Source organism: Polypterus senegalus, chromosome 2, assembly GCF_016835505.1.
Source record: "Polypterus senegalus isolate Bchr_013 chromosome 2, ASM1683550v1, whole genome shotgun sequence".
NCBI classification, from domain to species: Eukaryota; Metazoa; Chordata; class Cladistia; order Polypteriformes; family Polypteridae; genus Polypterus; species Polypterus senegalus.
Window position 1 is genome coordinate 280,636,394 of NC_053155.1, and position 18,598 is coordinate 280,654,991.

General features: G+C 38.6%; 1 protein-coding gene across 3 annotated transcripts in view; it reads right to left on the reverse strand.

Annotated features, from left to right (window-relative positions):
• The window catches only part of LOC120523931 (cGMP-dependent 3',5'-cyclic phosphodiesterase), a 798,989-nt gene that overhangs the window by 239,738 nt on the left and 540,653 nt on the right, over nucleotides 1-18,598 (reverse strand). For all 3 annotated transcript variants that reach the window (XM_039745642.1, XM_039745643.1, XM_039745645.1), the window contains one exon: nucleotides 6,145-6,236. In XM_039745642.1, coding sequence (XP_039601576.1) covers nucleotides 6,145-6,236 — 92 coding nt within the window. The remainder of the gene's footprint in view (nucleotides 1-6,144; nucleotides 6,237-18,598) is intronic.

Consider the following 18,598-nt stretch of genomic DNA (forward strand, 5'->3'; position numbering starts at 1 on the left):
CAGTGGATTTTCCATTATTGACAGAAGCCTGCTCAGCGCCCGTCGCTCTGCCACGGATGTCAAACTGTCCTGCTCCATGCCTACAATAGAGCTTGCCTTCCTTACCAGTTTTTCTGGGCGTGAGGCATCCCTCTTCTTTATACTGTCTCCCCAGCACACCACCGCGTAGAAGAAGGCACTCACCACAACAGTCTGACAGAACATCTGCAGCATCTTATTGCAGATGTTGAAGGACGCCAGTCTTCTAAGGAAGTATAGTCGGCTCAGTCCTCTGTTGCACAGAGTAGCAGTTTATTATTGGCTTACTCACGTACAAATGAAAAACTCATTTTGACAGGCACGCACACAGAAACTGACAAACAAACATAATAATTATGGAAAGAGTTAAAATATAATGACTAACTGATTATCAGGCACTGAAACACCAGAGAAGAGCTTCTGCTACTCTCGGCCTGTAAGACTGAACACCCTGACATGTCATGAAAAAATGTGGCTCATTCAAAAATAAGCATGTTTTTAACTCATCACAGTAGTTCCAGTGCATAAATATAAATCTACTGAATACAGAATGAAAGCTAATTTAACAAAACCATAAGTTACAAATGCTAATCCGGTGATATTTTGCTTTAAGCTAACTAATCGTGTCTTTATATTAATTCAAGGCATTTTCTTTTACTTTTGATTAGTTATCCTCTGGATTTGGTCACTTTAGCATTTTTAATATTTTCCAATGTATTTTACATTGCTTTAATAAATGACCTTGAACATTCATTATGCAATTAACCAAAGTGGCATTGGTGCCTGAGATTCACATCTGTCAAGAAAATCAAACAGCTAAGGCAATTAAGTAATTGATGAACCACAAATATAAGCTTCTATAGGCCATAAGTTATTTCTCTGCATATACTAATGGTAAATTAAGTTTTTTTTTTTTTTTTACCAAAGCAAGTCATACACAAATTCAAATTAATAGCTACAACATATTTGTAAAAAGAGCAAAAGACTGTTGGATGACTCATCTGAATAATTAAGATGAGCAGTGCCCAAAAGGCTGACATGGATAATGATTGTCTCCTCTGGCTCTTAATAGCAGCAACTTTAAAGGTCTTCATCACCGGAATGCTTAACCACTGAATAAAATGCTATAAAACTTCTGTCACATATCAATCTTTCATTCATAGTCTCTGTCATTTGTGTTCCACAGGGACCGATCAGTCAACCAAGGTTAAAACAAGATAGCTGTCTTAGTCATAAAGACGTTCCCAGTTTATTATGGGATGTCAGCTTTTCATTGAACCATTGAAGTGGGGAAGATTTACAGTCATCCTGACCATGTTCCATGAGCTTGCCCGGGTCTTGTGGGCATTTAAACAGAGCTATTTAATCAGTCCTACATCCCACTTGCCATATTAGATAATTAGCTCTAAGTCTGGCACACTCCATAGGTCACCATTTTAATTCCTTTCATTAAAAAGCTTTACTCCATAAGCCGTCATTCTCAAAGTGGGCCCCCACTGCAAGTAGCAGGGCTTTATTAGTGTCAATCTTACGAATCATAAAAGAGATGATTATAGGCAAACTATTAAGAACGCATCAGTTGAATAATAACTTAAGATAACAATTTATTATCCACCAGCATCTTTAAAATTAGCCAACCTTGTAACTCTAATATAACAAGAGTGACAAAAAATATATTGTGTCAATGAACTTACATAATTCATCCAGCAGATAAAACAAAGTCATTTTGAGGGTATTGCCACCCTCTCTTCCAATTTAAAGTATCTGAGCAAAATTTAGGAGGTGTGATACATTTGTCACTGGTGCAAGACGGAGCATGGTCTGTTATTTCATTTGATTAACCCATTTTTACCATTAAGGTTCTAGAGAGCTGGAATTTGTCCTGGTAGAATCGGTAAAAAGATGCAGTCTTGCACAGAATACCTGTTTATCCCTGGGCACACGAACACATAATCGCATTTTCACTCACAAAATAGAGTACTGGCATAATTTAAGAACACGCAAGCGTAAAATAAATATTTTAATAAAGAACATAGCAACACAGCTCAGTATTTTCTATTTGACTATATATTTTCAAAATATCATCTAGTTGGGATTTGAAAGCCCCTGAGGTGTATTTTTCAAGCACACAAGACATTTGAGAGAAATTAACTCCAATCACCTTCCATCTGTGCACCATGTTCCTGCTTGACTCATCATTTTCAAATCTGACTAATTATGACCAAGGTCATGGGAATTGGAGCATATGGGGCAACACAGGAGCAAACCCTAGGTGCCAGGGTTTGCTCCTGCCAGTCCATTGCACGGCAAACACTCAGACACACCCAAACACCAAGCACACACTAGCATCACCAATTCACCTAACCAACATGTCTTTGAACAGTGGAGGAAATTGGAGCACCCGGAGATAAGCCACACAGACACGGGGAGAACATGCAAATTCCACACAAAGAGGATCTGGGACGTTAATGTGAAGTAGCAGCCTAGTACTACACTACCATGCCGCCCTATGCTCTTGCGTTAAAACATTACTTTTAAAATTAAAAGTGACATCTACCCTGTTTATGCCCTTTGTCACTTTAAGTGTGGCTATGAAATCAAACCCAAATCTCTGTTAATGTGAGAAGACAATGTTCAGCTTTGTCTATCTTTTAGATCATACAATGCATTCCTGGAACCAGCCTTAAAGTCCTTCTCTGAACATCTTGTAATGCCATCATGTCCGGCTAATAAAAATGTAGATACTGCAAGCAGCATTCCAGATGTGGCCCTTAAAGACAGTCCCATTTGAAACACACTAGTGCACAACTGCCAAATAAAGTGTACCTTATGGCATGCGTTTCAGACAAGTCACCAAGGGCCATGGAACTGCACGTTCTCTTTAAGCCAGTAACAAATGGGATGCGAGGTAAGGCTTCTGAAGCAGTGCAATGTATTGGTAGGGACTGAATCTGTCCCTTCGCCCAGACTGCAAGTGTAATTGTATGGTAGATCTAGAGCAGCCATCAACTTCTGTGCATTTCAATTGTAAGGTTTGAAGGACAGTTTAGGGCAAATAATGTAAAAAAAAAATACATGATTTGAAAGATATATGAAAATGGTAAGTTAAACAAAATATACAATAATGAAAGCTGTATAGGGTATGCAAAACCAAGGAATCTTCACCATTAACTCCATGCTTTATTCGCCATATAATATGAGCACAATCGAATCATTTAAAATGTATAGAATCATGCTGTTTGCAGCCACGCGTTAGGCATTATAAAGTGACAAGAACTAATGGAAATAACTCAACTTTTCAATTTTCTTTCTTTTAATCTCTACTACTGAATAAAGGCATGCTGAGGAGCAGCTGAGATAATCTGCAGCTAAGTTTAGTTTCTTAGGAGCTTTTTCTTCTTGTTCCAGTTTTTTTCTCTTTTTGCTAATTTAAATCATATTGTACAGTAAATAGGGTAATGTTTCCCTATATATAATTTGTAGGTAAATGAAAGATTTAAATTGTATATTTAATTCACTTTATGAATTGAAATTTGTTTTTTTGTTCTTTATTTCACCTTATACAATTTCTCCTATTAGGAATTTTTGTTAGTTTTCGCATACCCCTTGGGGTCAGAGCGCAAGGTCAGCCATTGTACAACGCCCCTGGAGCAATTGAAGGTTAAGGGCCTTGCTCAAGGGCACAGCAGAGTAGGATATCTTTTGGCCTTGACAGGGATTCGAACTGGCAACCTTTGGGATATCAGCACAGATCCTTAACATCAGAGCCACCACTGCACCCACTCTGTTAAATTTCACTCTTCTATAATACAACTTCCTATAACTTTAACTATGTAATTAGCTAATAAAATTAATTCATTATTCTTTTTTCATTTGCATATTTAAAATGAAACAATTGAACAGGGGTGGCGCAGTGCTAGCGCTGCTGCCTCGCAGTAAGGAGACCTGGGTTCGCGTCTTTGTGTCTTCGTGTCTTTCCTCCGAGTGCTCCGTTTTCCTTCCGCAGTCCAAAGACATGCAGGTTAGGTGTATTGGTGATCTAAATTGTCTCTAGTGTGTGCTTGCTGTGTGTGTGTGTGTGTGTGTTTTCTGCGGTGGGCTGGCACCTTGCCCGGGATTTGTTCCTGCCTTGTGCCCTGTGCTGGATGGGACTGGCTCCAGCAGACCCCCGTGACCCTGTGTTAGGATATAGCGGGTTGGATAATGACTGACTGACAACTGAACAGTAAGGAAACAACCACTACTATAACATGCAACCTGCAAAAAAAATGTTAAATCATAAGAAGTAGATTACCAATTATCAAAAAGTAAATAAATAAAGAAAACAGAGTGATACCTATAAAACAATTAACATTTAAACAAGAACATATTGCAAAAAGCTGATTATTAACCCACAATTACACAGGAAGAACATAAGAAATTAAAACTATTGTTCAAACAATAAAAGATATAATTATGGTGAAGAGGAACATATACTGAAATAAAACAAAATGTCCAAATTATTTTTATGGTTTACATTTTTCATTATTTGAATGCTTTCTATGATGTTTCAGTTTATACTGATTATACAAAATTACCCATATTTATATGCTTATTTATTTTAGTTGCGGTAAAACTGAGTTAGACATGAGGTATTGAATCATGAATGCTGGTGGCGTGTAAGCTGTGCACTGATTCCTGGTAACTCTGCAATCTGACGGACTATTACACTGGGCACAAGAAACTGCACCTCTCTAAGTGGCTGCAGTTAAACCAAATTAAAATATTTGATTAGACAAAAAGAAAAACAGTTATCAACATTTTATTTTGTGATTTTTCTAAAAGTTTGATGTATGTTGTTCTTTATTTAACATTAATAGATCTTTGTAGGTGATCTAAATGGGCACATGGGAAAGAGTAGAAAAATGATAGAGCGAGTATATGGAGGATTGGGAATAGAGGAGAGGATAGAAGATTTTGTCATGGCATTTGATTTAGTAATAGTTAAAAACATTTTCTTAAAAATGAATAAAACCAGCTTAAGATTTACAGGAGTGGAAGGCAGGAATGCCAAATAGACTTTCTACTATGTAGAAGTCATCATTTGAAAAAGAAAGAATTGCAAACTCATAAAAGGGGAAAGTAGTGGTGATCAGAATCAGCAAGAGAATAAAACCAGAGCCAGCAGCGCCAAGACTAAAGTGGTGGAGATTAAAAGAGGAAGGGCTTAGGAATGGGTGAGAAAGTTTTAAAAGAAGTGCAGTCTTCTGAGAGTGTGGAAGAATGGTGGGAGAAGAACAGCTAAGTTGTACTGCGAATAGGTGAAAAGGTGTTGAGTAGGATGACAGGAATAATCACCTGTGTACAAAAATATGTGGTGGTGGAACAGGGAGGCATAGGATGCGAGGTAGAGAAGACATGGTACAAGAGCAGGAAAAGAGAAAGACAGAGAAATGGTTAGGGAGACAAACAAGCAGGCAAAGAAGGCAGTGGCAAGAATCAAGGTCGAGGCAATGGAGGAGATGCACTGATACCAGAAAAAACAACACCTCAGATCATGGTGGCGTAACATCTCAAAACAGTCAAACAAGTCTCCAAAAACTACACTCAAAAAAAAAAAAACATTTTACAAAATGCCTGCCATTAACTGATGTAAAGTATCATTGGTTGAATATTTCTGCATGTATCCCATCAGTATGTGGTTATAAATGTGTTCTTTAACAAAGTGGGATGTTGAGGCAGTAGCGAGAGTATAGGAGATGCCAACAGACTTAACAACTTAGAAAATGTAAGCACGGGATATCACATCAGAGACTTTGTTAATTGATTTGAAAGATGCAGCATTTACATTTTATATTTTATATTTATTCCATCAAAGAGTCAGTTATTATATTTTTGTTTATTAAATATTTTTGTAACTGTGAGCCTTGTGCAAAAATAACATTGAACAGTCATATTAGAATGCAGTTACATGTGTTACTACACTACATTAAATGAAAACCTTTTAACAGTACTTTACAGATTGAGGACAAAGCAACTGTTACTGATACCTAGGACAAAGCAGTCATACTGTGTAACTATTTATGGAAGCATTCAGCTCAGGAAGATTTTTTGGATTAAATATTTTTTAAGAATGAGTACACTTACCGGGCTTTGCCTTCTGGTGGTAGCTCATGTGGAGGATTGTCACAAAACAGCTTCCCAGTTTCTGTATCCAGCAGATAGATAAATACGCTCTCCTGCAAATGGAATCAGTACAAATAAATATTAAAAACAAGAGTACCTTTGGAATTCTGAGATTTCTTCAAAATGCTAAATCTAAAAAAGCGGGATGAAGTCATTTTATTTTACATGTATTTGTCCATTAATTGTTTTTACAAAAAGATACATTTTCATTTCATGCTGTATAAAGGAAAACAAATGCAAAGGAAGGAGACAAGCGCTAAGCCATTAGCTTGCCAAAGGATTGACACCTCACCTCACACTCAGTTTGGCTGAATAAATGAAACAAAGACCATCAAAAATTGGCTTTGGCACCAACATAAGAAATAAGCAATTTCCGTTTCAGCCAAAACCAAGTTTTTGTTTCTGAATCCTGGCAGCAAAATGAACATAATGTAAAGTTATTGCCCAAAAAACCTTCGCAAACACATTCAATTTTCTGTCAAAATTCAACTTGTGACTCTCTCTGTCTCTGTCATAAAATGACTGAAATATTGTTACACAGACGAACTGACAAGTATTCCATGGTCAAGATACATCTATTACGGTATTCTTGCTGGGTAACTATCTGTTATTTTGGAGGGAGGTCTCATAAGGAATGGCGACTGGGTCCCTACGTGGCCTTGGAGTTCCTACACCCGCTCCCTCCTGAAAACACAGGAGTAAAAATTAGTTATTATGAGTAATGTGATCTAAACATAGAAATCACAATGAATTTCATTCACAGATACAGATTCACTTACTTTATAATATACTTGTTAATAATAGGGCAGCAGTAGCTCAGTCGGTAGAGCAGGTGGTCCAGCAATCGGAGGGTCACAGGTTCGATCCTGGCTCCCAGCATGAGAATGCAGCTGTTGTGTCCTTGGGCAAGACACTTAACCTACCTTGCCTGCTGGTGGTGGTCGGAAGGATTGGTGGCGCCAGTGTTCAGCAGCCTCACTTCTGTCAGTGTGCCCCAGGGCAGCTGTGGCTACAAAGTAGCTTATCATCACCAGCGTATGAATGTGTGTGTGAATGGGTGAATGACTGTTGTGTTGTAAAGCGCCTAGGGGGGTTCTTGAACTCTAGTTAGGCGCTATATCAAATACAGGCCATTTACCATAATAAATTAAATATGTATAAAATTTTCATTTTAATATTAGTAGGGTTATTTCAGTATTTGAGAATTGATGCAATCCTTTTCCTTTCCAATAAGAAAACTTTGAAGAGTTAACTGTTAAACAAGCAGATCAAACTGAGAGATATAAATTCCAAGGAAAAATAAAGCTAGTGTAGGAGACAGTGCTTGCATCTTTAGAGCACTCAAACCATTGAATAATCCACCTACAAATATCAGAGAAGCCCCATCAAACTCAGCATTTAGATTAAGACTCATTAAGAAAGACAGCATACAGAACTGATTGCTGAGACTGTCTATATTGCTCTTTTCCTACTTCCTTTCTGTTCTTGTCAGCCATGGTGGTACATGATTAATCTTGGAATGGATTTGTTATCACCTATTGAGATCCAATTTGTTTGTATTCAACTGATATTGTTGTTGTCTGAATGCAGAATAACCAGTTTTAGAATGTGGCTAATGTAGGATAGCTGGAATCTCAACTTAAAAACACTTCACACTATTATATTATATTATATTATATTATATTATATTATATTATTTTATTATATTATATTATATTATATTATATTATACTATATTGTACCAGTAATGGCGCATTGGACGATAACGTGCAGTGAATACACTTGACTTGAGCATTCACAATTTTTATTCTCTTTCTCTGTCACTGTTTAGCATTCATTTGCTCAGAGGTAGATTTGCTTGCTGTTTCCTGAGCAGCTCTTCTTTTCTCTACTCTAGTGGCCCGCTTCTTCTCTTCTTTCGTCCGCATCTTTTCGTATTAAAACTGCTTAAGTCAGTGTTTGTATTGCAATTACTTAGTACATTTTTCTTAATTTTTCACTTAAGCTGGCACTTGAGTCTTCACTCTGTCTCAAGAATGATTTAAAATATGAACAGGTAGGGGAAGTGATGGCGAAGGTGGTAGGGAATGAGAACAGCGCCCGTATAAAATAAAAATAAAAAGAGGAATAACCTTGGAGGTCAATCATCACTCTGGAAGTGGATAGTAGATGTCACATAGCATATGTGTGCCAAATTTCAGGTCAATAGCTCAAACAGTTTGCGAGCTACAGGTCCGGCCCCAGGTAAGGTTAAAACTCTTGGCACAAAGTTTTGTCTCACGGGACTTGAAATTATCTCTTTGAAAAAGTCACTTCTCTTCACAGGCTAAAAAGTCACATCCTGTCCTGGGATTTTTTTATATAATAGAAAGATTATATTATGGGCTCTCTCATTGTCAGGTTGGACTTCCTGTTTCCTGAGCACTGGTACCCCTCTAGTGGTATTTTTACTCCAGGAGCCTCTTGCCAGTCAAACACACTTCCATATTGGACAGGATTTGGCATTGACTCATATGACTTTTATGATTCCTGCTGAAAGATGTCCTCCGCCTCTTTAGTCTTAAGACACCACCCACAGATAGTTGGAGAAAAATGAAAGACATTAGCAGAGAAAAGCAGAAGTTTAGTCAGGAAGGAATTAAAAGTGAGCCAGAGACGATGGCAAATATATTCAACCAAATGCAATCCTAATCAATATTTTATGATGTTAGAGGGATACATTTGCCTTAGAGTATGTGAATTTATAAAACAGCCTACACAATCCCACACGGGTTACAGAATTCTTTACATGTCTTTACTTTGAACAGGAATAGCAATTTTTAATAGATTTCTCGGGGATGAAAATGATCGTCTGTGCTTTCTGTAGTGTAACACTTGGTCACTCTGCTGCAATGCAATGTGTCAATTTTTTTTTAAACCTCCTACGCACATTTCTTTATTGTTTCTTGGTTACCTCTGTCATGTGAAAAGCATCGCACTTTCATATAATATTCAAGGACTTTCTTTATTGTCACAATGTCCATAATGCAAAACTTTGAAGGAAAGTGAAGCAGCATGAGTAGAACATTTTTTATTTGTCAATGACAATGTTGGCTGGCCTTTTAGTAAACAGACGTAAGATTTGTGTTCATAACATTTTGCTGTTGACACTGTCTGTTTTGTGGGTTAGTTCAAAAATGTAGGAAGAGCACTGAACTGTTAAACTCTTTGTTTCATCATAGCTAGAGATATTTACAAAATGCACTTTGCTCCAGGAGATGGCAAAACAAATAAAAAAGCTAACATTAATTGGCCAGAATGTACAAGCCTCATTCAGCCATTCACTTCCTAACTTACTAATTTAGTTCTGGGTCACAGGAGCCAGTGACTAATGCAACATCAAAAAGGCAAACATCCCTGGACAGGGCATCTCACACTCACGCACACACCCTGGGACAATTTAGAGTTGCCAGTTTGTGATGCCCCGGGTGCCTAGAGCCTTGGCATTACCTGCTTCCTGGGATATCGATAGTCATGAACCAAGGATGGACTGGTGCAATGGGCTTGGGGCAAAAAGGGCATTGTGCAATTTATTCAAACAGACAGTATTCAAATAAATAAGCACAATGCAAAATCTTCATTAATTAAATAATCAATAAATATTGCTTTAAACCAGTGCTCTTTATGAGATATAAAATTAACCAATAAATAAATCCCATAAATAGATTTAAAAATCAAGACTAAAACCGAGAGATAAAATCGGGTTCTTTCCTGCTCTTCTCCTGTGAGCTTCAATGTGTCTTTCTCTCCTGTCTCCTCCATTGACATTGAGACACCAGCACGTGTAGTTATCCATGAATTTTTTTTCCCAGCTACCTCAGCCCATAACCCGCTGGGAGGACAAAAGCCCGTCTCTCTCTCTCTCTCACCCCACCGATATTTGTTGGTGTCTGTAGGACGATCTTCAAGGCCATTCAGCTGCTCCCTCAATGCTAAGTGACCCATCCCTTCAGCACCATTCCTCTCACTTACCACGTGGACTCGGGACCACCTTGCCTCTTGTCCACTTCACAGGCTCACACTCCAGATCTCACTCTTGGTTGTTTCCAACCAACACCCTTTATTTTTCTTCCAACATCTTTTTTTTCCTTCTTTCTCTATACTCTTCAGTCTTTTTCTTCTCAATTCTTTTTCTAATCATCTGATCTCTGTCCTACGCATACTCTTTATATACCTTTGTGGGTGCAGGTGCTTTCACCAACAATCCATGGAGCATCAGTGGGGAATGGCTGAGCTGACTGCGCTTGAACATTAACAAGAAATCAGTAAATTCCCTCATTAAATACTCCTGTGCTGCATGACTTCTTGCTTACACACACCACCACTGTCCCATAACTCACTTTACTACAGAGCCTAACTCATACATCTTTGGAAAGAGGCTTTAGAGAAAAACTTACAAAGGTAGAAGAGGAACATTTAAACTCAGCACACACAGTGCCAAGGCTGGGATTAGAACTGCAAATTTTAGACGTGTAAAGCAACAGCATTAAACAGTAAATAACTCCAAAATCATTTCACAGATTTAATTTTTAAAGTGAATTAGAGACCTGAGCAATAACCTAACACATTTTAAAATATCAGTTTGCCCACTGAACTAAACCTTTTCATAATTCTAAAAGCCTCAGTCATGTAACCTCTTACTCTATTTTAATTAAAAGAGAATTCTCAGTTCCTTCAGTTTTTCATCCATGTCCTGGAATCTGCATAGAGGACCTTCTCTGGATTTTCTCAAGCGTTGTTATGTCTTTTTGAAATATGGACACTAAAACTGCACACAGTACTCCAGGTAAGACTTCATTAGTAGGGTTATATAACTAAAGCATAACCTCCCTTAACATGTACTCCACACATCTGGCCAGATAACCTAATATTTTCAGTGCAAAGCTAACTTAATGATTGATAGTTACATTTCACTGACAAACCGAAGATTATGTGGCCTGTCTTGGTCCAGAGCTTCATACCACTGTATTGATCACTAAATCTTTTTAAACCATATTTAAAACATATTCTGCTTTAACTCTTTAATATAAATATAGTTAAGTTAAAATACAATCAAGAACATAATCATTAGTGAGGCATTGTATTATTCAACTGTAAGGGAGCCAACTTCACTAGCACATCCTTGGGGAGCATGAAGACTGGAGCACCCACAGGAACCTCATTTTGCTCTGCTTGTAATGGAATATCATATGTCTCTTGGGGTTCCATTGGTGACCTCACTCCTGGTACCATGTGATGCATAAGTCACTGTCTTGCACCCCAAAACACAAGGCTGAGTCTCAGTACTTTAGCAAAACCAGCTTTATTCTACTTGAAAAAGGAACAGCATGGTTATTTATTGTAGCGGGACCTACCACTCTCTAATACATAGACACAGCAAACGAGCAGGGTGGGGACCAGGTCAGTGGCCAAGTTATATTGTTCCCTGCATTTATAATGTTACTTGCATCATCCATTGGCAACAGGCGCTTATAGCATGACCCTGATCGGCTTGTAGTTGCTTCTGCAGCTCTATACTGCTGCCCTGCGAACCTGCGGATGCCTCGGCAATGGACAAGCAGCCTTCCACAGACGTGGCAATTGTGCTTTGGCATGTCGTCCGATTGGGGGGGTTCTAAAAGAGTTCAGAAACCTTAACCTGGAACAGCTGGCAGACTTTTTCACACCATCGCTTGCACCAAAAGCCTCCCCATACCGAACACCCAATACAGACCTAGGCGAAAATTATATAGCAGTGGGAAGTGAGCACAGTGCTGCATCAAACACAGAGGAAACAGCGGCTGCCATTCAAACAGAGTTTGCTTGCCGGCAACGAAACGATAGCACCTTGTATTTCACATTCAAACAAGCCCACGTCACAAATGACTCTTACTATCTGGAGAGAGAGGACCCAAACTTTAAAACATCACATTTTTTAATTAAGGATGATTTCCTGTATTGGGTGATTTCTGATTGCATGGGCGATAGGTGTATCCAGCTGCTGGTGGTGCCAAGTGGGCATAGGGAGAATGTTTTATAAATTGCTCATAGTTACATTTTGGGGAGTCACCTCAGCATGGAAAAGACGAGAGAAAACATTTCAAAATGCTTTTATTGGATGAATATGGGCCAAGATGTGGAGCAATTCTGTAAGGCCTGTCCCGACTCTCAAATAAGGTTCGTGTGCTGATGTTGATCCCATCCAATCCACATAAATTTCGGGCTGAATGTCAAGCGTGTATCCATAGAGAATTATAAAGTCATGATTACCGGTCGATGGAAATCGGTACAGATTTTGCATGTTAAACTTTTAAAGGAGTGGCACGACCACCTGGAAGTCCTGGTCACGTCCGCTAGTCGCTATTGGGGATGATTTAACTGACATGCAGAAAGCGGCATTGCTTTCACTGGTCAAAGGGAACTCTGATGTTTTTTCACCAATGCCTGGCGGAACAGAAGATCGTAACTTCGCCCAGTGTTACTGTACAGGTGATACACAAAGAAGTCCAGCAGATGCTCCAGCTAGGCATGATTTGTCTGAGCAAAAGCGAGTGGTGAAGTCCTATTGTACTTGTCTCAAAACCCAATGGTTTGGTTCTGTATTGATTTTAGGCGTTTGAATAAGATTTCCAACTTTGACACATACTTGATGCACAGTGTGGATGAGCTGTTGGAGAAGCTTGGGCAAGCCTATTATATTTCCACCCTAGACCTCACAAAGGGTTACTGGCGGGTGCCCTTGGAGGAGTCCAGTTGCGAGAAGATCACGTTCGCCACTCCAGACAGGCTGTTTGAATTTATGACGCTCCCTTTTGGTCTCCATGGTGCACTGCTGACCTTTCAGTGGATAATGGACCAGATCCTTCATCCCCATTCTGCGTACGTGGGTGCCTTCATCTTGATGATGTAGCCATTTTCAGTAATAACTGGGAATATCATCTCATCCACCTTCGGGCAGTGCTTGACAGTTTGTGGCTGGCGGGGTTGATGGCTAACCCTAAGATGTGCAGGCAGGGTATGTCGGAATCCCATTATCTGGGGTATTCCATGGGGAACGGTTTGCTTAATCTCAAATGGACAAGGTGGGGGAGATGCTTGCGTATCCATGTTCCAAAACACAGCGGCAGGTTCGTGCCTTCCTTGGGCTCGCTTGGTACTATAGGTGGTTCATCCCCAATTTTGTGTACCGCCCCCCTCACTGACTTGACAAAGGGCAGAAAGAATTGTGGTGTTGTCTGGGCCAACACCTGTGACACAGCCTTCTCAGACCTTAAAACCACTTTATCCTCATTCCTGATTCTGTGCAATCCAGACTTTTCAAAGGAATTTATTCTGCAAACGGATGCAAGCACTTTCACTTTAGGAACAGTACTCTCACAATGTTTTGAAGGGCAAGAACACCCCATCACATTTCTCAGCAGGAAGCTGCTGCCCAGAGAGTGCAATTATTTGACCATTGAAAAGGAGTGTTTATTAATTAAGAGAGCCGTGGAGGCCCTCCATTACTACTTTTGGGAACAACGGTTTACCCTGATGACTGACCAACCCAGCTTCAGTGGCTGTACAAAAAGAAAGATACGAACGCCAGGCTCACTCGGTGGTCTATTAGTTTTGCAGGCTTTTGCTTTTGATGCTCGCCACAGTCCTGCAAACAGCAAATGCTAATGTTCTCTTTCACCTAGCCGAGACTGACTTTGATGGTCGCTTTGCCTATGTGGACAAAGCTAAGGGGGTAGGAGGTGGTGATGATGTGACGTTTCTGAACTCTTTTGGGCTCCCCCAATGGGATGACATGCCGAAGCACGTTTGACGCATCTGTTGAGGGCTGCTTGTTCATCACCGAGACAACCGCAGGTTTGTAGTGCAGCAGCATAGCACCGATGGGTGATGCAAGGAACATTATAAATGCAGGGAACAGTATAACTTGGCCACTAACCTGTTCCTGACCCTGCCCGTTTGCTGTGTCTATGAATCGTAGAGAGGTAGATCCCGTTACAATAAATACCAGTGCTTTTCCAGTTTCAAATAGAATAAAGCTGTTTTTGCTAAAGTACTGAGACTCAGCCTTGGGTTTTGGAGTGCAAGACAGTGATTCATTCTTCACAATATTTATATATTTACATAAAGTCTTTTTTTTTTAAATCTATTACTGTTCACTAATGGGTGAAGCCAATAGTATTATTAACTGTAAATATGGAGAAAAGGATCGATAACTTCATGCACTAGAATATAACAGATTATTTTATTAGTTCACAATTGGGTTTCTGAATTTGAATATTAAGACAAAAATTAAATGAATAAAGGACAGGTAAAGATCTAGGCTACTAGGATGGACGAGCTCGTCACAATTATTCTAACGTTCTAATCCAAATTAGACAAGAGCCTTGTGATAACTGGTATACTGGCTGGATCATATTTGCTCCTGATCTGTATATTTCAGCAACACCAAACACCATTTGTGAGCTCCTTGCGGTGCTTATTCTTATCTTTGCACCATGCTATCAATAGTCTTGAGTTTTATAAATAAGCTGAGAGTTTAAAAAAGAAATTCAAGAAATACTTGAACCAGCAATTTTACAGCTTAAATCTTAATGCAACTCTGGACATTCTGATAACATTTAAATATTAAGTATACTCTACATTGCATTTAATAGGAATTAGATTAGGGTTGCATTATGCTGTGTCCACAAAATGAAAAACGTCAATAAGATTTTTGAGCTGTTTATTTTTGCTTATTGTGACCAATATTTTGTTTCCTGTTGTATTTGTTTTTTGAGGGGCTAATATTTACCTTTAATTAAATGGTTCTCCCAATCTGAACAGTCAGACCCCACAAACCATTTGTTTAACACTTTGTGGTCTGTGGCCATCTGTGGACTCACTTTTGTGTGAACCCTGCAGGAAATGCTAAATTTTATTGAGAGAAAATCAGAATCATCTCACTGATTTCAGGTGGGGAGTAATTATCCTCTTTTAGGATTTGAAATATGATTGGTTGAACATGAACAAAAGTTCAACTCCTGGTATGAAGAGTGGGCATATTTATATCAGCAATGAATTCAAGCTATTTTATTTTTTCTTATTATTTCATAATGTTTTTAAATATTGTTTAGAAGATTGTTTTAAGCATCCACCATGATTTACCACTATTCTGTCTTTCAATAAAAAACTAAAATTTCAGTTAGGGTGTAGATGTTTTGATATCCACAATATCTATCTTTAGACAACTTAATTTTAATTTCTAATACGTGTTCAGAATGGGCTGACATCAAGAAATTAAAAAGATTAAAATCAAATGAATAAAAATGAAGGAAAGAGTTGGGCATTTAATAGCATAGCCTATTGTGTAAAAAGTGCTATTAAATGTCTTAAAATGGGAGAAAGAAAAAAGACCAGTGCTTGACAGGTTAATTACCAATCTTTTTTAAATTAAATATAATGGCATCTTCCTGTAAAAATGAAAGTAACAATTCTCCAAATTTGTGAAGTAACATTTTACAGCTTGTATGTTAATAGAATTCTGAGCATTCAGATGATTAAAAGGATTTAATAAATAAAATATATAGTACTGTATAGTGTAGATTGTGGTATAGGAATTAGAGTAGGCTGTGTCAAAGAAAATGAAAAAAGTTGGTAAGAAACATAACATTGTGGGCTGTTGTGCTATTTAATTGTATGTATTGTGATCAATATTCTACTTCTTGTTTATTACAGGGGCTAATATTTCATTTTGGAATAATTATTAATGCTGGCTTCATAAATTATTGGATTTTGGTAGTAGATTCTATATTACCCTTCACTAATATCTATACAAAACTATTTATATTTTTTACCTCAGATTATTGTGTCTTTTACTGAGTTCTTAAGCAGAGGACATCTCTGTCTTGGCCATGGGCTGCACGCTCTTGCCATTCTGAAGAGGGCCTCACATCACTGTTGCTGGATCATCCTTCTGCCTTTAAATTGAGATGAGAGAGAGGGTTCCAGCAGTATGTGAGGAGTTTATTGTGAATATTACATTCTTTGGAATTTTCTGGTTTATCTGATTATTCCTTCAGCTCTTGGATTACTGATTATGAATTGTGTATGTATTGGAACTTGTTCATCTCAGATTGCTTTTTTCAATTTTTGCAATTTTCTAAATTTTGTCAATCAATTCTCAATTTATAAAGATTCTTGGTTTGAAATTTCTCTACAAGGTTTGTGGTTTCCCTTTCCCTTATAAGGCATTTAATTTTTTAATGATTTTCATTTCATTTTGAACATTAGGGACCTTCTTTGATCAAAATCTGTTATTAGCAGTTGGGGGCTGGCAGCCTATCTGGGCAGGCAGGTGGAGACCCTGGCCTGCTCTGTCATTCTTATTGGAGGCTTCACACCCCTCTCACCATGTTTTTGACACCATATGAAAAAAATATTGTACTGCCATTGCTGAGCCCAATGCCTCTGATAATCCACCTTGCTTATGGACAAAAACAACTTTCCTGTATGGATTCCCATGCTTAACCAACCCAACAGTGCACATTGTGCCCTGAACCTCTGATTTCTGTTGTGGACCAGTAGTTGTAAGTGAATATCTTCTCTTGTGCTTTCTTATAAAAACATTTTTTAATGTCAATCTAATTAACACTTCATTGTCCTCGATAATTATGTTTTCTCATAAAATTCCAGTGTATTAGTAAAAGAAAATCTTACTTGCCTCAACCCATGCTAAATGTCTGCTTATACACCCTTACCGGGCGTCACATTGTCACCTAATCCGGTTCATTTACTTCCATTTACAGTACCATCAGTCCTTTGTCATTTCTAGTGACTTACATTTCAAGTGAAATTTTCATCTATTACTGGCAAAATGACCCTATTCAGAATTTAGCTAACCTAGAATAACTGAAATTTAGACTTAAAAAATTTAAAACTGCCTGTATACAGTGGTGTGAAAAACTATTTGCCCCCTTCCTGATTTCTTATTCTTTTGCATGTTTGTCACACAAAATGTTTCTGATCATCAAACACATTTAACCATTAGTCAAATATAACACAAGTAAACACAAAATACAGTTTTTAAATGATGGGTTTATTATTTAGGGAGAAAAAAAATCCAAACCTACATGGCCCTGTGTGAAAAAGTAATTGCCCCCTTGTTAAAAATAACCTAACTGTGGTGTATCACACCTGAGTTCAATTTCCGTAGCCACCCCCATGCCTGATTACTGCCACACCTGTTTCAATCAAGAAATCACTTAAATAGGAGCTGCCTGACACAGAGAAGTAGACCAAAAGCACCTCAAAAGCTAGACATCATGCCAAGATCCAAAGAAATTCAGGAACAAATGAGAACAGAAGTAATTGAGATCTACCAGTCTGGTAAAGGTTATAAAGCCATTTCTAAAGCTTTGGGACTCCAGCGAACCACAGTGAGAGCCATTATCCACAAATGGCAAAACATGGAACAGTGGTGAACCTTCCCAGGAGTGGCCAGCCGACCAAAATTACCCCAAGAGCGCAGAGACGACTCATCCGAGAGGTCACAAAAGACCCCAGGACAACGTCTAAAGAACTGCAGGCCTCACTTGCCTCAATTAAGGTCAGTGTTCACGACTCCAGCATAAGAAAGAGACTGGGCAAAAACGGCCTGCATGGCTGATTTCCAAGACGCAAACCACTGTTAAGCAAAAAGAACATTAGGGCTCGTCTTAATTTTGCTAAGAAACATCTCAATGATTGCCAAGACTTTTGGGAAAATACCTTGTGGACTGATGAGACAAAAGTTGAACTTTTGGAAGGCAAATGTCCCGTTACATCTGGCGTAAAAGGAACACAGCATTTCAGAAAAAGAACATCATACCAACTGTAAAATATGGTGGTGGTAGTGTGATGGTCTGGGGTTGTTTTACTGCTTCAGGACCTCGAAGGCTTGTTGTGATAGATGGAACCATGAATTCTACTGTCTACCAAAAAATCCTGAAGGAGAATGTCCGGCCATCTTTTCGTCAACTCAAGCTGAAGCGATCTTGGGTGCTGCAACAGGACAATGACCCAAAACACACCAGCAAATCCACCTCTGAATGGCTTAAGAAAAGCAAAATGAAGACTTTGGAGTGGCCTAGTCAAAGTCCTGACCTGAATCCAATTGAGATGCTATGGCATGACCTTAAAAAGGCGGTTCATGCTAGAAAACCCTCAAATAAAGCTGAATTACAACAATTCTGCAAAGATGAATGGGCCAAAATTCCTCCAGAGCGCTGTAAAAGACTCATTGCAAGTTATCGCAAATGCTTGATTGCAGTTATTGCTGCTAAGGGTGGCCCAACCAGTTATTAGGTTCAGGGGGCAATTACTTTTTCACACAGGGCCATGTAGGATTTTTTTTTTCTCCCTAAATAATAAAAACCATCAT